Below are 23299 nucleotides of genomic sequence, written 5' to 3'. Positions count from 1 at the left end.
TTTAAGAACTTGCACAATGATCATGCAAATACAAATGAAGGTTAAGGACAAAAGGCATTTAAGACTTCATTTTTGAGAAAGGTTCCTAAAACTATCCTTGTCAGCTACATCATGATGTGTAACAATCAAGGGCATGGAACAGCAAATGATCACAAAGGCCATGTCTTATGATGTGACTCATTTAGTAAATAAGGCCCAAAGTGACACTTTTAGCTTGCACCATGTATGCATTTCCCTCAATCAGTTTTCAGCAGCTTGTATAGAAACCAGTGTCGCATGCCTCATCAAGAAAGGAGTCAACACATTGCATTTGATCCCATTGAATTGGGTCTCTGGCAAGCAGTCAGTAACACTTCAGGGTTTCAATGGTTGACTTTCCAACAGTTAATATAAGAGAGCAAGCTACAAAACAGACACAATAAGAATATATTGGCAGAAAAGAATACCTGGGCAAAAAGTGATTGTTTCAGTCTTTATTTTGTTGGACACTCATGACAATGCTGTAATATAACCTCCTGAATCTGTACAGTGTATTTTTAGAGGCAAGAAAGTGTGCTGTTAATGCTACATTTTCAAAATAAAATGAGAACACACACAGTTCTGTCAACTTAAATTTTTAATTAGAATTGAGCCAAGCCTATTGCAGGAAATAAATTCCCTATAAAAATAAAATGTAAATTTTCTTTTCAAAATTATAAATAGTATAACTCCCCCCCCCTTTTTTTAAAACTGTGTTTTAAATGCATCCCCAAATCTAACTTCACCTTCTTGTACCATCAAATATTTATTCATAGAAATAGTATTGCATTCCACCCTCCTTTTTTCAGCATTTAAAACCATAATTTCAAACTATAATCCCGGCTCAGTAATCCCGGCCCCCAATTCCATATAGGTTGCCAACGTTACCAGAGTGTTCAATGTTACATGTGCAGGACAATCGTTTTCCAGTGCTAATTTATGTTGCATACAAAAAGGCCTCCGGGTGCCTAATGTCATACACCATGAAACACACTGTAGATCTGGGGTGGGCAACTCCAGTCCTCAAGGGCCACTAACAGGTCAGGTTTGCAGGATATCCCTATTTCAGAACAGGTGACTCAATCAGAGTCACATCTGCTGAAGCAGAGATATCCTGCAAACCTGACCTGCTGGTAGCCCTTGAGGACTTGAGTTTCCCACCCCTGCTGTAGACGCAAAGGTTTGTGGGTAAGACATGCACATAAAGCTGTGACTTTGCTTCCCTGTTCAGGGACTCTATAAAATTATTACAAAAAAAAAAAAATCCCTCTAAAACTTAAAACTAGGATTGTGAACATTAACACTTTGATAGTCATTTGTCCCCAACCACGATAATACGTAGTGCATAAGACATTGTTTCAGAGGTTTACACCTAAAGTGATAGATATGCCCGTTTCAAAGTCAATATACTTCAAGTAAAAATAAAAAAAATTCACAGTTGAAAAATCTATAAAATACCACTTCTAGACAGTGTACTAAGGCTGCAAAAGAATCAAATGCTTCAACTTGCACAACAATATTGATAAATTGCTTTGAAATGGGCAAAAAAAAAAAAAAAATTAATTTAAAAAAAAAAACACATTAAAATCCTTTCCTCCCTGAGGCGTTTCTTTTCCTTTTGCAAACTGTTTTCGTGCACTGAAGGAGCCTTGGTTAGAACTGCAGGCAGGGCTCATTGTATGGTGACCAGATGTGGACAGCATTTGTATGGTTGTTAGCCCCGTCGGTGAGAGCGACACTTGCTGGGCCACCTGACAGCGGAAGGGTTATCGCCAAGCAAAGCAAAGTTTGGGCAACCCAGCTCAGATCATGTCATCACAGCACAAAAACGGTCTCCTAGGGATACAGTAGCTGTTGACACGAGGTGAGCTAGAGTTACAAACACAGAAGGGAAATACAGTCACTGCTCATAGTGGTACTGAAGCGTGTCTTATTCTGAGTATGGTGCTATAACCTCACTCATGCACTACAATGTCATATGTGATAAAAAAACAACAAAAAAGACATACAAAAAGATTCTGGGATTTTACTGTGCAGGTATAAAACGGTTAGTGGTTGGCGTGGACCATCTGCACCTCACAGCCAATGCAAAACACTTGGTAAAAGGAGTCCCTCTTTCAAGAAGCAAAGTTGCAACAGATTTTGATATTCCAAGAGATGAAGGCACCATCTGTGAAGATAGAAGCCATATAAATATGGCCACCGGGTGTCGCTCAAGGTCCATGTTTCTACAGTAATGTTTGAGTATGCATTAAAATATCTGCACACTGTTAAAAGTAAACATAAAAACTACCCCTATTAAGGGATTTTTCTCTTACATACTTATAAAAACCTTTCAATGTTTTTAATATTGTAAAATAACAAAATCAAACTTTGGAGAGAAAAATAACGTTACATAACACCGATTTCAATTTGCTTGTTCTTTGGTTTCTTCCAACATGCATTTTCCATGCCATCAAAAACAAAAATTAGAAGTGTTGCACCTTTTGCTGAATGCAAACACTCGAACCCTTAAATTAACATTTTCTAACAGCTTTCCTTTTATGAAACATTGCCTTCTGGTCATTACATACATTAAACCCTTAAGATAGTCATTCATAAACTTGTCCATAACAGCCTTCCTTCTGCCAAACGTACTTTACACAGCAATTTAACTACATCAGTGCTGAAGAGACCTGAAATGCGTTCTGCCTGGCAGAAGGGTTACAAGTCACTGCACAACCTCTGTATTTAGCAGCTTTAAAGATACACAACAGGACACAAAAGTGCCATAGTAGCATTTAGTACTTTTAACTGCATAGTCCTACAATTGCAAAACAAATAATGTGCAACATTCAACATCCAATTCCCTCCTCTACGCAGAACTCGTTGTCCTTATTAAGGACCCTTGTCTCAACTCCTAACCACCTGTTCTCTTACCATCTCTTCACTTACTTTTGCCCCCTCTAAACTGAACCAAAACTTTAACAACCTTCATCAATTCCTGTGAATCTTCAGGTTTTTAGGTTACCTGGCACATCTGGCTATCTATTCCTCAAAACTCCCCTCACCTTAAACAGACCGTGTCACAAATAATAGCTTTAGAAACAATTTCATACAAATATCTGTTCTCGACTTTAAACACAGTCATAAGATTCTCCTCTGACTTAAAGCATTAATAATTTACATGGATTTTAAAAAAACAAAACAAAAAAAACAAAAACACATTTCAAAAGAATTGAAGCTTTGGATTGTCTGCTGCACACACCACTCGTGCCGTGGTGAACTGTGGAGTCCCGGTGCTGCAGGTTGGTGTAAACCATAAAACATTTGTGAACCAGTCTCAGGGGTCGGTCCATGGGACTCCAGCCAGAAGTCTTCTAAGGAACAAGTCCTCTTGGTACATAGTAAGTGTCTGTTGAACAGAAACGCGCACTTGTGCCGCTGCGCAGACGTGCTGTAACAGAAGACAGTGTAGTAGTCTCTTTGGCCGCTGGCTTTAGCCAGGTTTGCGCACGCCACCCAAAGCTTCTTCTAGTTTCTCCTTGTACGATGCATAGCGCCTCTTTAAGCTCTGCAGCTGTTCGTCTTCTTCTTTGTCTAAAATACGCAAGAAGTTCTGCAGTTCAGGTACACTGAAGGCTTCCCACTGAAAAGAAGAAAAGGGGTGGAAAGGGAGCCCAATTAGCCAACCTAACACTTCCATTGACACTGTCAGGCTTTGGCAAGCTATTGAGACCTCACATGTAGGCATAAAATAACCAACTCATACTATAACATTGATACATTATGAGGACATGTTTCATCATGTCCCCGGCATCTTTTTAATCTGGGTCTCAGCCTTAGAAGAGTTTTGTATTATTGGCATGCAGGCACCATAATAGGCTTACTGTTTGAACTCTATTTATAACTGATGCCAATACACTTCGCAATGCTCAGTATTACAGGTTCGTTTAAATGGAATTATCACTTTTGGATGCTAGTCAAAAAATAAAGTCCTTACTTAGTCAGTTGTAGATACTGTAAAGCGGTGAATAAGTAGGTCTGAAATCAGACATATGCAGATGCCAGAAGTGCTCGCTGATGGATTAGTAATCCTACAGCCCATTGGATGAAATATTGATCAGTTGTAGCTCAGAATCTCACCAACGGTACTTTCTTAATGGGTTGTTAAACTTGGTAAAAGTGCACAGAAGAGATTACACTTATCCAGGGGTGCGCAAAATTGTCCGGGGGGGAGGGGGGACAGCCCAACGCTCTTCCCAAAAGCATTTAAATTAAATGCCGGGGGACCATGCGGGCGTCTAAATTCCCTTAATCTCCATGGCAACATAGCGTCATTTGACGCTGGAGACAAGGGGGGGGGGGCAAGCAGGTGGGGGAGAACAGGCAGGGGGACGCAGGGGAAAAAAAACTTTGTGCACCACTATTCTAATCTTTGTCAGAAGCACAGGGAGATAAGGAACACAGAGAAACAGCAGACAATGGGCCTTACACAAAATGTATATACACTTAATAAAAAGACTAAAACATTAATATACTCACCATGACATCTACCGTTTCATGCTCTCGCAGAACAAAGCTAAGGGTCTCAAGATTCGGGCCAGCTACCAATCGGAGATACAGTGGGTGCTCCCTGTCTGACAACTTGCACATGTACACTGCAGAGGGAAGAAGTCCAGAGAGCGCGTCAACTTAACAAATATCTACCAAACTGACCTACATAACAAAGAAAGCCATGGAAATCGCTCTTCCTTACATAGCAGTATTATAACTGCTAATATACGGCAGATCAGGCACAGTGCAGCAACAGGATGTCACGTGGCTGCATTGTGCTGCAGCTCTGCAGAGATGTGTGACTATTAACCTCGGTGGACAATAATTCTAGTCAATAAGATATTTTCTATAAAACTTGATTAAAAAAAAATAATATACAGCTTGAGCACTTTAATGTATTAATTGCATACATGCAGCATATTCTTTACTCATATGTGTAATGAATTGGAGAAATTGCAGTACTCCCCAGTACAGACACTGCTTAAATAAAAAGAAAAACGGTGTTTCCTTCTGTTATTATCTGAAGGATGATCTCATTGCAGGCTTCTTTTATTGTTCTATGTAAAAAGGTGCATTTCCAAGCACAGCACTACATGCTTCAGTGACATAAAATATAGTGCTTTCACATTAATGTAACATGCTCTAACATTAAGGAGGTTCTTACATAATTGAAGATCCACTTAAATAATCTTGCAAAAGGAAACACATGGGAATGATATATAGATATATTATACACACACACACACACACACACACACACACACACACACACACACACACACACACACACACACACACACACACACACACACACACACACACACACACACACACACACACACACACACACACACACACACACACACACACACACACACACACACACACACACACACACACACAAATAATTGCTCATCACTCCATCACCACTTTGCCTGAACCCCAGAGCAGAACAAAGTATGAAGAAAAACTGTTTTGGCAACATGTCTCCAATACATCAGTGCCAAAGTTACATTGAAAGACCAACTTGTGCCATTTAGCTTTACAACAGTTGAGTCTGTTTGGCAAAATGTTCCATATCATTCCTTAAAACAAAGTCAATGAAGAAGATCAGGTGCAATCTCGGCGGCCATTAGGAAAACTGTTGTCATACAGTTGTCTAAAACTTTTCAGCAAAAGCAATTCCTCAAATATGTGTCATAGCAGAAAGGTTTACTTTACAAGTACTGCAATTACTTCTCTGAAAGCAGCTCACTGGAAGTGTAGCACAGAACCTACAATAGCAGAGGTTTATCTACTTTAACCGTAGCAACAACAAATCCTATAATGGTCGTAAAATATATTTTTTTGTTACATATTACACTAAACTCGAGTGCCAAGTGGATTACAATTCCCTTCCCAGTCATCACAAACTTCCCTGTAATGCACTCTTGTGGAATTCTAATTCAGAGATCACTTTATTCTAATCACTAGAAGCAATATATATTATTAAAGGCCAGGCAGACAGCACGCAATAAAGCAGCGTACTCAAGTTTTAGGGATACTGCTTCAAAGTCGCAATTAACATGCAACCCAAACATACTGTATTTGCCCTATTATATGGGGCGACCCTGAAAATAAGGCAACCCTCTAATTTTGGAAGCAGCTGGAAAGGAAACAGTATACACACACACACACACACACACACTTTCTGCGTCCCACTGTCTCTGTCTTGGATTGAGCTTCCTGCCACAAGCAACATGGCTTCTTCAGGAGATTCCTCCTTTTTACCCTCCTACCTCATACATCTGACTGCCGATAGGGTCGCAAAGTGGACGGGACCCGATTATAAGGCGAGTAGGTACTTTTCTACTTTACTTTAAAAAAAAAAAAATCACATTTCCTGATAATTAGGCAAAACCGGTAATTGGGTGGCAGCAGCACAGAGATCCATAATGAAGTTAGATATGCATTTTCCTCTCTTGGTGGTAACAAATATGCTAAAGCAAATAAGAGACAGCAGCGGGCAATAATAGGGCAAATGGTTCAATTGCTAAAAAATCGGTTACCTTGATCTTCCTTCTGACAGCGCTTATAAAGTGCAAACTTGGCGGGATTGTCAGCAACCGAAAACTTCCTCAGCAAGGCCTCGATGACTTCGCGCACAGTGTTTGTGCTGCTGATGTGCAGTATGTTTATGCTCGTCGTGGGCATGTAGAAGGCAGTGTCGTTGTTGTTGCTGCGAGCGTGGCCCTGTGCGTGTGCGCGGGTCCGTACAGTGATAGGTCTCCGAAGCTCCATTTGTACTTTAATGAAGCCGGTATATATCCCATCAGAGTTCTGTGCAGAGAGAAACCGCACAATAACATGCTGACAACAATCACTTACAGGGAAAATTATTCTCTAAAGACTTCCATTTAGAACCCATCCTTGAAAATGGATCTGCTGCAAACACGCACTACCGGTATATACGAAAACATCTGCAGCTACTCCTACGGAATTCAATGGAGCAGAAATACGCTTTACTTTTTATATACACAGTGGGCCGGCCCAGGCTCATTCCCTCTAAAATCTGGTTCCTGTCGATACTTGATTACACCCCCTCCTTCCCTCCCACCACCAGACAGCACTGTGACCAAAATAATTAGGGGGGGGGGGGGGGGGAGAGAATCTGGAGACCAAGTAAATGAAACGGTGGCATAGAAAATCATTAACATTGTATTTTGTTGTATTGCTTAAATCATAGAAACAGGATTTGCAAAACCCCCAAAGCCTGCGTCTCTGCAGCTCTTAATGATAACCTTCTGTGTATTCAATACTGTACATCTTTCATTTACCAATGTCACTTGCCGACTTGCTTGGTTTCTTTTTCCTTTGACGAGTCCCACTAATGAGTGGTATGAAAGCCTCTGCAAACAGACAGCTGAACCCTGTGCTGCTGGAGCAATGCATTTCTGGCCTCTTCCCAGGGTTAAAAGGTAAGAGCCCGACAATACAATAACCTCTCACATGTTTGTACAAAACCAGGGGGTGGATCCGTGTTTTTTATTGATTAGTTTACTTTTAACATATGTACTGAACTCTGGAAGTTTCCCTCATAGGCCCAGATCCACAAAAGGGCGCTAAAGCTTTAACGCGCCTTTTAAATGCATATGAATTCATATGAATGGCCACGCAGCTGTGCTAATGCTGAGCACCCTTACCTGGATCAGGGTCATAGTGTTGATGCAAATGGATCAATTTTTAACTTCAGGTTAACAGTTGCTTTGGTATAATTTATGCATGCAAACAGATACGAGGTTAACCCCTGTGCTGTCAGAGAGGCCACGCAACACATTGCAACTGGCAAAAGGTCATTCCACAAGCCGTCTACTTTATATTTAGTCGTTTAAAAAAAAAAAAATGTATTTTTATTTTTTACAGCCTCTTCAGTAAGGGAGATCACCAAGTTCAGGGCTGCAAGTCCTTTTCCAAAGCAAGGTGTTTTTTTTGTTTTTTTAGGGTGTCTGGTTTCAAATCCTGTGGAACAATTAGATATGGCTTCCCCAGTACTTCCTGTTGCCTCCTGTGGGACACATACACATGTATTCCACCTCCTGCAAGCATGTTGACTCCCAGAAGTACCACAGCCATCTTATTTTATTTAACTCCGGTTAGCCTGACATTTGGAGTGTGTATAATATAAACGAAAAAAAATACAAAATACAAAAATGGGAATTTGGCGCTAAAAAATACTTGAATACTCCCTACTAAGACAGGGAATAAACAGCAGTATTACATTTTTTTAAGAAAATCTGGATTTATGGGAGTGGTATAATTGCGAGTTCTTAGTTTTCGACAACTACTGAACACCAGGGGTACAGGAACCTATAAACATTTCTGAGGTCCCTCACCAAATCCAATCTGTGCGGCAAAATGCCTGAGCACATAAAATCTGTACTTTCCTTAAGGTTATGGTTTAGTTTAAAAATTGGATACATCTCAGATGAAGTTAAAGCAGCACTGACAAATAAGGAAATACAGGAGGGCCCCACTAATACGGCGGGTTCCTTTCTGAGGACACGCCGTGAAGCGAAAATCGTCGGAAAGTGGAACCGGAGATTTTCGTTAGGTGCGCATGTGCAGACCGTCAATGCGCCATTCTGCGCGTGCACGACAGAATGAAACCCCTCCATTTCGCGCATGCGCGACCGCGGGCCGGCCAATTCTGCGCATGCGTGGACATGGCGACCCCCTTCTCGGCACCGCCGAGAAGCGGGGACCTGCTGTATACCAAAATATTTTACCAGACTGGTAAATAGGGATGCACAGTACCTCTACTTTTTCAATGAGATCCTGTGGACTAGCCGTGTATCTGGTATACCCTCAGGGAGATTCTGCCACTGGGATCTGTGAGTTGGGCACCTGCCTGCTCCCGGTATACAAGCCTATAAACCAGTGTTTTTTTACACTTTCTATTACGGTATTCTATTGGGAAATACTGCGGAATCCCAACCTTCTCTAATAGCGCGTCTGAGATCTGATGCATTGTAAAGTCTTCTGTATATGATCCAATTTTAGATGACCCGAAAATTGCAGGGAACCCTTTAGGGATGTCCGGGGGAACCCAAGGCTTCTTGGAATCCCTGTTCAAAAACACTGCTATAAAACGTATTGTAGTAGTTGTAGGGATCAAGGGAGACAGGATTTTTGCAGGCAGAGAACGTATTCTGGCCCCAGATGATGACAAAGTACAGGTAACGGGCACTTACCAAGGTCATCTTCAGCTTGTCGGTGACCGCTGAATTGTAAAGCTGGACCTTCTCTTTGGTTTCTTCCTTACTGAGGTACGATAGGGGATCTCTTTCCTTTTCAACATCCTGAAAGCAACAAGACAGCACGTTTAGAAAGAAACAAGCCACTCAAGTGAAAAGCATCCGATGTTAAAATGTTCAGGTTTTAAAAGCTTGCTTCTTAATGTCATTTTTTTGTTGTTGCAAAAAAAAATAAAAAAAATAAATAAATAAAAAAAATGTTGTTACATTAACCCCATTCTTGTTGCATTCACTGGCAGAAAGGGACAAATATTAAGAGTAGCAATATAACCAATATATTTCACATGCTGCTTTCATTAGGACCTATCCCCCCCAACAGAGGCTGCAAACGTGCAATGATTTAGGGCAAGCTATAAAGTAGTTCTGTCAGTAATGTGTTTATGCTTTATCAGAACCACAATGACTAGAATAGCTTTGCACAAGTTTCTTCCTTTCATGCCCAGGGGCATTTCTGTTCTGCAGAGCCTAGGTAACGTCAGAGAAATGCTAGATAAGACTTGTAACATAGTGTGTGCGGCCGTGCGCGTACATGTGACGCACACTTTTTGTGTGTATGCTGTGAGCGAGTGAGGTACTGTGTGTATGTGTATGTATATGTGGGTATATGTGTGGGTGTATGTGTAGATGTGGGCGTATGTGTGTGGGTGTTATAAATACGTTTGAAATAAATAAATCCGTTAATAAATAATTTATTAACATTGTACACACACACACACACACACACACACACTCTTTATTTTCTTCATCTTCCCCCCTGTCGGCCGGTTCCAAGCTATCAAATTAAACGTAAACATCCAACACGTGGCTTTACCTCTTGAGGTTTTTAATTTTTGTACTAGGTTTCAAGCAGGGGGTCACCGGAGCAGAACCACGTTTAATTCAGCTCCGGTGACCCCTTGCTCACCCAGCAACTTAAGATCGAAAGGGCTCGGCTGAGCACAGAAAAATATAATGTCTGTCTATTTAAAGGTCTCATGGGCCAATAGGAAAACCCGACATCACTTGTGCCTTCCTGATTGGCCCGCAGCATCTTTAAACAGAAGTGAGATACTGATGTCACCTTCCGATGTAAGAAAGTATCTCAGGGAGCAGGCGGTCCCGGAGCTGAAATTAACATGGCTCAGTTCCGGAGACCCCCTGTGGGAGCAGGGGGTGTGTACGTGGTTTTTTTTTTTTTAAAGGCAAAGCTCTAACTTGCTTCATAACGTTCAGGGAAACCACTTATAAGAACACACACATATTTTATTGTTATTTTATTCTATGGTACTGCACAATTAACATACAGAAAGCACGATAATGAAATAGTTAAGGCTGGGGCCATGGTACCGCAGACCGTGCGGGCTGAGCGAACAGACTGCCTTAAGGAAGCGTTCGCGTCCATGCGGACGCAAGAAATAAGTTCAAACTGATTTCTTGGCGCAACAGGCCGGTCGCGTGAGCGGTTCGCCCAATGAGGGTGAACCAGCTCCGTGAGGTCACCGGCACGCCCCTAGACACGCCCACGGATGGCACGTGTACCATGGCAGAAAAACGCACCCGCTTCAAGCGGGTGACGTCACGGCTACGCACGGGCAAAGGCACTATGGACCTGGCCTTATGTAGCGGGGGTCCCCTTCCGCGCCTGGGTGAGGGGAGCTGCTCTGCATTGCCCCGCTGAGGAGCCGGTGATCCGAGGCCCTGCCGGATCAGGAGAAAGTTGCGGTGGCTATTTTGAGGTTGGTGCCGCATGCAAGTCTATGGGACGGTTATGCTATTATGCCCTATGAATATACGAGTGGCAATGTGAGAGGAGGCACAAGCAGCCAAGCGAATGAGCCAGGAGAGAGGCAAGCACAACCATTGAAATAAGCACCAATTTACAAAACAAACTAACAAAACAGCGGAGAACCAGAATCCTTAAACCAGGGATGTGCATCAAATAACAAAAAAAGAAATAGAAAGGCATTCGTGCCACAAAAGTAAAACAATGTAAGGGATATTAGACAGTATAGAGAGATCCTAGGAGTGTATAAACCAAATATATCTTTGTGAAACCAGGGGGGTGGAGGGGTAGATGAGAGATCTGGCTCTTATGCTACATGAGGGATAGTGTCCCCTTCCCGCACCAAAAGAGTTAATCACTTCCCTTTTGGTTGATGGAGGGAGGGGGGCGGGAATTGTCTATTTTGGAGCCACATATTCTGGGCTCGCTGGGGCCATCTGTTTTGAAATACAGAAGTCTAAACAAAATCTCACACTTTTGCTCAATTCGGAGCCTCAGAAAACAGCATGTGCCGTACATCCCAGTGCACAGCAAGTAAAGAAGCAGTAGCCATGATAACTTTTTAGAAGGCTTGCTCACAAACATACTGCTGTAATATACTGTAAAACGCTAAGCTTTACAGCTCGGAACTGTAAAATCTGCCTTTGGAGCTGGACTGCTTCCAAAGAGACATTTGTTCCGACTCTGCAACCACTCCAGCAAACCAGTGTTATAAATATAACCAGCACATCCACTTACCCAAGGCCCATATATAGTATGCAGCGGTGATGTTCCCTTCGACCATTAACTTGCTTGATTTCAGACAAGTTTCTACACAGAGCTGCACTGATCTTAAAGCTGTGATAATTACATAAGGAATACCAGCCTAGGAAAGAGAATTGTAATAATGCCAGGAAGAACTGTGGTTTCCATTTAAAATCATCTGTCATGGAAATGCAGACAATTCCTGTGCTTCATGTCTTTTGCGTGCTTTAATTGGGAAGGAGTTACTATACTAATTCTTTAACCAGCATAAATTCCACATTATGCCCAGTCTACACCCAGAACAGCATCAAAAAGTATGAAGCTAGTTAAAATCGCCAATCCATTTCAATGCCTTCAGCCGTTTCTTTCAGTGTTTCACGTTAACCTCTTTATGGCTAAAGATGCCTGCAACCTGTTGCTCTGCCCCCTACAATAACATGGGGGAAAGGAGTATTTCATGCATGAGGGGTGAGGAGAAATGCAGGAGTTATGAGGAGACACGGATGACTAGATTCTACATCTAACAAGTAGAAGAAATGATCCCCCAAATCTTCCCTTGGGGAGAGGCTAGAACTTAAAGGCACTTAGCAAAATTAACTGTAGTTGCAACAGGTGAAAGAACTTAGCAATGCAACAGTTTCTCCAATGTTTTTAATTATTGTTTCACTCAAGACAAGTTTAATAGCTTTGGAAATTTAGACCACACATCCCAAGGGTGTAAAGCACAATAACAAATGAAGCAGTCTATACAATACATGTGCTTAGGGCTCATACCCAAGAATACTACAGATAATCCAAAACTTAAGTCATTGTGGCAGAATTAAAATGTATATTATAGATTACTATTATAAATAATTTATGAGGCAGCTTTAAAAATCGATTCTTAATAGCAGTCAACTTTTTTCTTGATTAACATTCCTAAAAAATTTTTTTTGCAACTTTGTAGCAAAGAGGCTCAACTGCCTTTGAAGAGGGTGATACAAAACCAGAACGAATAGCTTCTAAGAAAAATCTAGTGACACCCAAAGCTCCACCATCTGCATTTCCCATGCCACCTCCACCCTAGACAGAAAAAAGAGAGACCCCCGACACAAACAAGACTGTCACACACTATAAATGTAACTACTGCATAAAATATGCCATGAGTAGGCTAAATCTGGCTGTGTTGGTCTTCACATCGTAGAGAGGGAACATTTAAAAGGCCTGTGCCCCTGACCCCACTAATGAGCCAACAGGAAAGGAAATCTGTGGCACAAACTAGCTTGTGCATGCTGCACAGTGCGGTGTGTCTCAGAAACACATGTTTGAGCGTGTGAACAAGCAGAACAGTGACATGATTAGCAGACAGACATGGAACGGAGAAAGCCCGGATGCAAGCCATACGGCCTATGAATAATGCATTTTAAAGATCTATTTTGACAGGTGAGTGAGACAACAGGTTCAGCACCTTCCTGGCAGCTGTCAGAACCAGCCAGAGAAGACTTCATTTCTGAAAGATGTGCATTGAACACCTGTTGTGGTGTGGCAAGAAAGCGGCTGAGCAGTCAGAATCTGGATATAGAAAGCGGTGTACTATAAAAAGCTAAGACCACTGGGACAAGATAATCAGGCACAAAATAAACAATGGTTTCCATCTACATTTGAAGATGGGAGAGAAGGGGAGCTTGGAAAATGCATTCTCAATAACCCCTTCAGTTAGCCGTCACTGCCTTGGGAGTGAAGGCGTTAAAGAGATCCAAAGTCAGGGACTGCAAGTGAAAAACCCCTGGTCATCTCTTTGCAATTATCTCTTTCGAAAAAGCCTCAATTAAAAAAAATTATGTTCACCGTGCTACTCCTATCAAACACACACAGAACGTTGATGTGTTTGTGTGTGTTACACGACAATACTTGTGTTAGATTTAAAAAAAAAAAAAAGTGTGTTAAAGATCTTGTCTCCACTCATTTTCAACCATCATTACATTTTTCAGTGGACAGTACATTTTTTTGTTTAAATATATTACTTAGCCAGTATCAAAGAATAAAAGTTAAGTGTTATTTTCTGTGTATGAACTAGCAATTTAGCTCCATCTAAAAACACCATATGTTAGAATCACCAAAGTAGAAATGACCCATATGCACATATAAAATCACTTAACTTGAACGACATCCTGCATGCTGGGGAAGGAGAAAAAGGGAAATGGTTCTTTACTGATAATTTCATTCCTTGTCAGTGCAGGGGTCAGACACGTGTCAGCTGGTCCCCATGCTCTGGTTTTTTTAGTCTCCCAATGCCTCCTGCCTCAGTTGTCCATCTAGACAAGCGCTCAAGAAACTCAAAGAAAAGGTCAGAGAATAGATGACAAAAATCAGACTAATCAGCGAGGGATATGGAGGGCCGAAAAGAAACTAAGGAAAGTTTTCCCTTTTCTCTTGCGTCCCTCCATATCAGTGCATGATTGAGTGGACATCACAAAGCATTCCCCCAATCCACTGCCTGGAGGAGGACCTTTAACCCGAAGCACGCACCTGCTAATGGCAGAAGATACAGTATGTAATGTATGAAGGGACGGCCAGCTTGTGGCCTTGCATAATTACTGTTTTTCCACCCATTGGAGTGGGCTCTAATCTTGATCAGTGTCTGCCTTCTATTGCCCGACAGGCTTCCTGTATGGCAGCTCTTACCCCTTTAGCCACAGCTCCTTTTGAAGCAGTCATCCATTTTTTCTTTGACCACAAAAAAAAAGGCTCTAGATTTCCAGAAGTCTTAATTCATTCTACACAAACATTTATTGCCCTTACCACATCCAGGGGCTTGGGCAGAATGCTGAAACCACAATTGTATGGTTAATATAAAAATGTAACACCAATTTAGTGTGAAATGTAGGTACTGTTTCAGAGTACTATTTTGTCTTGGACTACAAAAAAAAGTGAATCGCATGATAGGGGACTCAGCTCGCCGACTTCTTGCTGACGTAACTGCTGTTCAGATGATTTTTAAATGGCTGTTTAAAAATCGTTAGATGCCAAAGATTCACACCACTGATTTGGTAGTAAGGACTTCCCTTTTGCCGTTCTGTCTGGGGTCTCCCACCATTTCAGGGACTTGCGAGTTTCCGGAGAGACCCGTATCCTTCAAGTTCTTATTCTTCTATACACTCGGGAAATTGTTCTAAAATTGCCCGAGATGAAAGAGAGCCCATGAAACTAGGTGATTAAGCCTATAAGCGACATACCTTGTGCAGCCATTGATACCGGGTCTAAGCTTAATCCGGTCACTTTTTCGTGTGCAAACGTATACACTGCTTACTGTGTGTCAAACAAGAACACGAGCAAAAAGAGAAAATTCTGCCAAGGCTGTAGATAGTTTTCCTTGTAATGTATAACAAAAACATGGTACGCAAGTGTGGAAACTGTTCATGCTACATGTAGATTCCATACTCATGTTGTAGATCTAGTCTTTAGCAGCCAATCGTCCTGTTATAGTGTTACACATACTCCTTGTGTGGCAATTACAGCTAGAACCTTCATCAATACCCATGATGCGGTTGAAGGACCAAAATAGTACCTGAAATAGGTAATGATGCCCAAGAATGGGGATATAGCTATATAAAGAATTTGTGATGCTATGATTGGGACAGGTAGTTAAGCATCCTTTAAATCTATTGATGCAAGATAATACATAGAGTACTGATAAATTGATTCAACCGGGACCAAAAAATAATTCTCCTTAAAAGGGAATTGAAATTAGCCTCATCTTTGAAGAGAAGTTTGCTGCCCAGGGCTTGAAACACAAAGCTCTCTTGGCAGCCACTGCTAAAGCGAACAATCTCTCTCATAGTCTAGTTTTATCTGGTGAAACGTTGAATAAGAAATCTTGCAAATCTGCAAGTGTCGAGCAACCCTCCAATATCTAAATGCCATGATGTGCATTAATCAATAGCCTTTTGCAGTAGAAACCAAATCTTCATTGCATGAAATAAACATGCCATAGCGATAACCAGCTTGTTGAGGAAAACAAAACCAAAAAAAGCATATTCAATTATTTTGGCGATTGGATTTCTAAAAGATGATGCATGATCTAAAGCAGTATTTCCCAACTCCCGTCCTCAGGGAACACCAACAGGTCAGGTCTTAAGGATATCCCTGCTCCAGCAAAGGTGGCTCAGTAAAAATGACTGAGTCACTGAGTGCTGGAGCAGGGATATCCTTAAGACCTTACCTGTTGGGGTTCCCTGAGGACTGGAGTTGGGAAACACTGACCTAAAGGGATCATGGTTCTTCTAGGAAGCCTTGCTACTGCCGCATCCACATTAAATGGAAAATCTCAGCTGTCTTTATCTCTAAACGGATACATTCTTTGAAATCTTCTGGGTAGGGAAGACTTCCCTTCAGAATACTTCCATTGATGGAGAATGATGTCTTCGATCACAGTGTACTGGAAAGGTTCTGGGCTTTTTCTTTGTACTCAGAATACCCGTGCTTTATTTTTCTATGCCTAAAGTTGCAAACATATGACCAATGTATCAATGATTTCCATATTAGAACGGCTTTTATCTTCCTTAAATTTCTCAGACGATGAGAAGTACTGATTAGAGGAATAAACCTCTTCCTCTTTCAAAGCCGTTGCAGGAAGAATCCAAACGATAGGTAATGTCTGGGTACAAAGACTCATTCCGGGCAGTTGTAAATGTTTCTACCATGGAAGATTTGAACCGAGGGAAGAAATTAACACTTTGAGATGGGGCTTCCTCGAAGGCCTTTTCTTATGCATACATAACATACGTCAAAAAAGATCCACATGTCAACCCCTATTTGCAAGTTAAACAACTAGAGTGCTTAGATTTTTGCAGTAAACGTATTAACTAGAGATTCTAGTTTATAACCAGAGAGTGAGAGAGAAGCCATTGTATGATATAGGAACAACCATGCGTTCATTCACGCATAGGCATGAAATTAACAAAAAAATTCAACCCAGCCCCAAAAACAGTTGAAACAAAAGTAGTACTCGTGATAACTGCGATTCTGGGGTACCCCGTGCAATAGCAGCACACAGTATTTCAGTCAGACATGCGGGGGCGGGGGGGGGGGGGGAGGAGCTGATGGACTCCAGGTTGTCTTTGAAGTGGCCCTTGTCCTCATTCTGTTAACCCCCTTCACGCTGGCTTGGTGGACAGGGGCAGTGAAGGCATATTTGGGAGCCACCCTAAGGTTTTGTCCCGGTGGCCGCGGCTGCGCGGCCGACGCACACAAAGTACAGCCCTCTATGGGTCAGGCCCCAGGCGGCTTGTGTGTGTGCGCGCGCGCTGCGCCTGCCTTTGCCAAAAGATAAGAGTTTTGTCGTTGGGGCGACTCCGTTGTTATGTCCCAGAGGATCTTTGTGGAAATGAAAAAGCATCCTGGTAATATACAGTACCTCAGTAAGACATGCAGGGGGTATTTAATTTGAATGACAATAAAATCTCGTTTCTTCCAAGTTCATAATGACCTCATCCATCAAAGCCCTCATTGCCAATTCTGCTATACCCTACAAGGCTGTGCTTTAAAAATGGGTGGTATGCCAATGCTTAAACAGACAGGCATTTGTTTAGAGTTGGGAAAACAATTTTATCAAATTAAATACTCAGGGCTATGTCTCGAATGCTAGATGGAGGAAATAAAAAAAAAAAACACTTGTTTTCAGTTCATACTCCCATACCGTTCAAAACATACATACCTAAATAGGCAATATTTGAGGATTGTGACCAAGGAGTAAATCAGATGATACTGGGAACGAGTTGGACTGATTTAAAACGAAGATTATGTTCTGTAAATAATTATTTTTTAAGTGATTGGGAAATTTTAAGATGATTGCAATGAAATCTTGCATTGAAGGTTGCCATGAAGATAGCAGTGTTAATTAAAGTCTTAACTTTAAACTACTATTTACAATGGAAATCTAATATATACACACACACTAAAACAATGCTTATAGCACCAGAGAACAGTGTTTTTCAACCAGGGTTCCTAGTTACCCTTGTGTTTCACTATTAGAGAGGGTTGGGGTTCCTTACAATGCATCGGATCTCAGACTCACTATTAGGCTACGCTTACAGTGCCTGGCACCGTTGCTCCAAAACAAATACATTGAATCCGTCGCATGCGCTTAGTAAGCACGACGGTAACAACCAAAAATTTTGTAGTCAGTGTTATTTGATTTTTTTTTTTAGAGACGGTCACCACATGTGACTCTCTAAACCAATCACAGAGCACCTATTGCACTCTGCCCTCCCCCTTCGTGACGTCACTGGCCTTGTCGCCAGCGACGTCGCTCAAAACTAAAGTGCAACTTTCGTCAGTGGCGACGGGTGACGTCACCGGTCGCGTCGCCGGCACTAAAAACGCAGCCTTAGAGAGGGCTGGGGCTTCCACAGAATTCCACATTGGTTTACTTAAACAACTTTCTATGTCACGGGTTTCCAACACTTTTTTTGGTAAATCGCACTGTATGTGCCTTACTGCAAAGATTGATGGGCGACACGTAGAGTTGACAAACGAAGCCTACAAGAAGGGGTTAACATGACCCTATTGAACCAATGACAAATTTAGCAGATTAAACATATCACTAAAGTGATAATTCCCACAAAAATAAAATACAACTGTTTTGTAGCGAGGACACTAGAAAACATTAATCTTGTGTTCTACCCAAATGACAATCCAAGCAAATAGGTGGGATTTTTTTTAAGATACAAATTTGGAGAGAAACACATTTATAAGTACTTGACTAAAAAAAATAACAAAATAGGATGAGCTCTGCCGAGAGATTTCAGAAGGTGCTTCTACATCAAACTGCAATTCTCATTTAATGTGAGAGCCAAGAACAGTGGAAAGACAACGTTACAGGTCCCATATGGACCTTTCATCAGAACCTGATGAAAAGGTGCATATGGGACCTAAAACGGTCAATGGAGAATTGCATTATAAAACTTGTGGGTAGAGCTGTACTTTGTACCGCTGTACTAGAGGAGACCTGCACGTTGAGGAATGTGTTTGTCTATGTTGTGTTGGCTGCACAGGCAGGATTCTCCTCGTCTGAAACGGTTTCCCCACTCTTTGTAATTGTACTATGTCAAACTGCACCTTTTGCTAGTCCTTTAGGTTCAATTGCATGGGGTTATTGCTATTGTTTGACGCAGGTACAGCTTGTATACATTTGCCACGCTCAATAGCTCTCCTGTTTGACACATACATATATATTTTGTGGGGGTTCAGGGGTTCCCAAAAAGAGTTTGCTGGGGTTCTGTGTGTTTTGTTAACCTATTCTCAGCTGTTTCAGCTGTTGGAGGTTAGTGGCCCCTCCCAGGTTTTAAGCCCACCCCTCCCCACCCCAAGTCAGCAGTTCCTTTTCATTTTGCTGAATATAGATCCAATGTTGGTCTTTCTCCCTCCTAATAGAGGTAAATGAGAATTTTTAATCCTAATAGAGGTATATTAGTATTTTATCTGGTAGTGTTAGGACTTGTGAACTGGATCTGCCTTGTCGTGGCTCACAGGCTTACAATGCTTTGGCCAAAGGGTTAAAATAAATGACCCTTTATCAAGAGAATATAGAAGTATTTTACTGTGTATTTTTGTCATGTTTGATGTAGCATTGGGCTTCTCTGTCGCTAGGTGCAGATTGGAGACAGATATCGGCATGGACAATATTCATCTTACCGGCCCTTTCATTTCACGACGTAGTGTCATGACGTCATGTGATGTCGCATCATCATGGCTATGCATCACCATGTGATGTCACAGACATGGCGACGCGGCGCCATGTGACATCGGCTCACCATGACAACGCGACACTGCAGGAGGAGATGCCATTCTAGTAAGGCGCTTACAGAGGCCCTGCTCTCTTCACCGGCAATCAGTTTAATTGCTGTGGGGAAGAAAGAGCGCGGGTCCTCTAATCACCATCAAGCTCCGGTCCATAGACCCACCGGACCTTTTCCCCCTGTTTTCCAGCGGCCCAATCCAGCCCCTAGTTTGACGTGTGGGGCCGAGGACCAGGACTATCCAGCTGGTGGCTGAAAAAGGAGATTCCATTAGGCCAAGGAGGAAAGGAGACATTTTGAGGAAACAAGTGCAACACTGATTGGGAAAAAGCACAATGTAATTGAAAGCGGTGAGATCATAATATTGCCGTATGTGCGCTTTGCACACTTGCACTACCGCAGCATATATTGCCAGTATGCCATTTGGCCCCTCACTGCTGGCTAATAGGGCGTTCCTGTTCTACAAGAAACAAACAAACAGACGACATGACATTGCGTCTATGGAAAGAAAACCAGGACCCATGGAAGATTTTATTATGTTTTTACATGAGCTGCTGAAATGCGTCAAATAGCAAAAGGATAAGAAACATCAATAGGAAATAAGCGATTTCTCATCTACTGAAAGAGATATGTACATTAAATTACATTTAAGGCAATAAAAACAGACAGACAATGAGAGGAAGTTACTCAGTAAAAGCAAGACAACTGCATGTGGCATGTAATTATATATTAATCATAAGCAGAAAACTTTGACCTGCATATGTAACTACAGTGTTTGCCTGCTAATAAGATAAGGGAAGAAACACAGGATGAGTCTATATCATTAAGTAGGGCTCATAATTGTTTGAGATAATACTATAGACAAAGAAAAGCAACCCTATAATAGCCACGGCCTTTGTTATGGGCAACATAATGTGTGTTTTTAGGATTGTTAAATTAAAAAGTACCACTTATTCCCCCATCTCTGGCTCTATGCAGTGCAAAATAATTCTTTCCTCACCTGTGAATTTGGCAAATAATTCAGGTCACTTGTGTAGTTTAAAGCAGCAGTTGAAACCCCACCGCGCCCCCCCCCCCCCCCATTAATACAACCCACACAATGAAAAGTAATTAGCCGATCGATCAACGAAGATTCAGCTCGGGGTTCACTAAATGGCTGTCAGTGCAGCAGAAGAGGACCAAAAGGGGCAAAGTTCTGTAGGAAAGATCATGTGATCAGGCAGTCACAGATACAATTGGTGCACTGCTAGAGGGCAGGGCTCAAAAAGGGGTGTGCCAGAGCCTGTTTCAGAAGAGGAAGTAACTTTGTAAATGGTTGCTATAGAAACAAAAATGCTAGTTACACATTATAATACAGTACAACAGATTGAAGCGTTGATGTTCCACAAAATAGTCCAATAAAATTAAGAAAGACAAAAAGGTAACACACAAAAAAAAAAAAAAAAATTATGAAGAAGGATTGGACCCACCAAGGAGGCTATGCTTGCTGCTCATACTTTTCCTATGTGGAAAAAGGACATTAGCTTGCTCAAAGATTTCAATAGATACAAAGCCTTTGCTTCAGTGCTTTACTAGTCCTGTGTATATAATGTAGTACGTTTTGGGAGTTCTTCAATTTTTTATTTTTTTTTTAATTTTTTAACTGCGTTCTTCTATAGGAAGAATAAAGGGGAAGAACTACAAAATATTGCAGGAACGAGCAACTGGAAAGTAGATTGAAGCAGAATAGGGCTGGGAGAGAATAGCAATACTCTGCATTTGTATATATTGTTTTACATTCATTTTTCATGGGAGCCCATTTTTTTTAACTCTTGCTTTCAAGATTGCTCTAAATTTCAAATCAGTGACCTGCTTAAAAATAATAATAATAATAATTAAAAAGGGTACACATTGCTCGGCTCCCCCTGGAGAGGTGACTCAATCCCATGCCTCAGATTTAGAAGCAAAGAACAATACATTTTACAAGGTTCAAAACATTCTTCAGGCCCTTTCCCTTCCAATGAATGTGCAGGAAACGAGCGTTGCAGGAAGCGCTGCAGCTTCTCCGCCTTTCCTTCTTCCCAGCTAACGCTCTGGTGGGAAGTGCTGGCTTTTGTGGCACTAAAATGTTTGTCTAGAGCAGGGGTTCAAAACTCCAGTCCTCAAGCCCTCCCCAACAGGTCAGGTTTTCAGGATATCCCAGCTTCAGCACAGATGGCTCAGTCAAAGACCGAGCCTCTGATTGAGCCGCATGTGCTGAAGCAAGGATATCCTGAAAACCTGACCTGTTGGGTAGGGGGCTTGAGGACTCGAGTTCAGCACCCTATTGTTAGAGGAAACAGAGATAGCAAATCATCCTCCCTCTCCCCGGAGCAAAGGCAGTATTATAGATTGTATTGTGGTCCCCCCCCTCCCCCCCGCCCTTTTAAAAAGTGACGCAGCCGTGACGCTCAAAAACAATTTCATTTGTCTACTCGCCAGTTTGTTGCTGCGTAGCACCATGTGCGCCTTCATTGGCCACCATTAGTTTGTTCCGGGGGAGATGGCGGATTTAATGATCCAACATGTTTAATTGATGATCACATTCGGCTCCAAATTGCCAACTTTAAAAAAAAGGTAGAGTGACAAATATCAGAGTTTTCAAGACAGACTGTTTATGGGATTATTCGGGGAAAACAAAATCACTTAGTGCTGCAGAAGATTACCCAAGATGCAAAGTTCTGTGACCAGGCAGGCACTAGATACCATTGGTGCACTGCTATAGAGAGGACAAAAAGGGGTGTGCCAGGGCCTGTTTCAGAAGAGGAAGGGGATGTGACTCTGTAAATGGTTGCTATAGAAACAAAAATGCTTGTTAAATTAGAATACATTTAAAAAATGCTAAATTTTTAAAGGAAAAAAAACAAGTACAGTATTTTCTCATAATACAGACCTGATTAAAAAAAAACCACATGTAGGATATTGCTTGAACTGTAGCTTTAACAAATTTGCTAAAAAAAAAAAGCTGCAGCACAAAGGCAAGAGTGCAAAAAGAAGGTGTCTAGGATCAATACAAGAGTGCAAAAAGAAGGTGTCTAGGATCAATACAAGAGTGCAAAAAGAAGGTGTCTAGGATCAATACAAGAGTGCAAAAAGAAGGTGTCTAACAAGAGCCAAACACTGCTGCCAGTGGGAGGCAAAGTAAGAAAAAAAGTGCAGGATACAAACACAAAATCGGAGATCAGGCCAAGCTTCTCCAGGTCTACTTTTGTTACAAGGTGTATATTTTTTAGATTGAGGCGCTTCTCCATTATTTTCTAGGGCCAACAATTATTGTGTTTCTACTTTGTTTTACTCTTCCTAACAAAATATAAATCGAGTGCAAACTGCTTCATGACCAGGGGCAATTAAAGGCCTATTCTTACATTAGTACAAGTCTCCTGTTAACCCCTTCCGGGCACAAGGGCTAGCCATGTCCTAGGTTCCCACATCCGATTTGGATTCATTGTACAAAAAGGGTATATATTTAAAAAAAACAAAATACTTTTTTTTAAATGGTATAAATTAGCAGTTACTAAAAGGAATAGTCAAACACAGTATGAGAAAGGATAAGGCATTACACATGTGCATGGTAAATAAAACCCACATTGCGCTTATCCACACAAGACACAAAATGTGATATGATATATGGGATTGCAGAACCTTGTCTG

At 41.6% G+C, this 23299-nt stretch overlaps 1 protein-coding gene across 3 annotated transcripts in view; it reads right to left on the bottom strand.

The window, feature by feature from the left end:
* Positions 1-458: 458 nt before the first annotated feature.
* Positions 459-23299, bottom strand: part of RASSF3 (Ras association domain family member 3) — a 175802-nt gene continuing 152961 nt past the window's right edge. For all 3 annotated transcript variants that reach the window (XM_075600340.1, XM_075600341.1, XM_075600343.1), the window contains 4 exons: positions 9285-9392; positions 6603-6873; positions 4543-4658; positions 459-3646 (listed from right to left, as the gene is read on the bottom strand). In XM_075600340.1, coding sequence (XP_075456455.1) covers positions 3497-3646; positions 4543-4658; positions 6603-6873; positions 9285-9392 — 645 coding nt within the window. In that variant the 3' untranslated portion in view covers positions 459-3496. The remainder of the gene's footprint in view (positions 3647-4542; positions 4659-6602; positions 6874-9284; positions 9393-23299) is intronic.

This window comes from Ascaphus truei, chromosome 5, assembly GCF_040206685.1.
Source record: "Ascaphus truei isolate aAscTru1 chromosome 5, aAscTru1.hap1, whole genome shotgun sequence".
In the NCBI taxonomy this organism is placed as follows: domain Eukaryota; kingdom Metazoa; phylum Chordata; class Amphibia; order Anura; family Ascaphidae; genus Ascaphus; species Ascaphus truei.
This window is presented reverse-complemented; position numbering and strand designations above follow the sequence as displayed.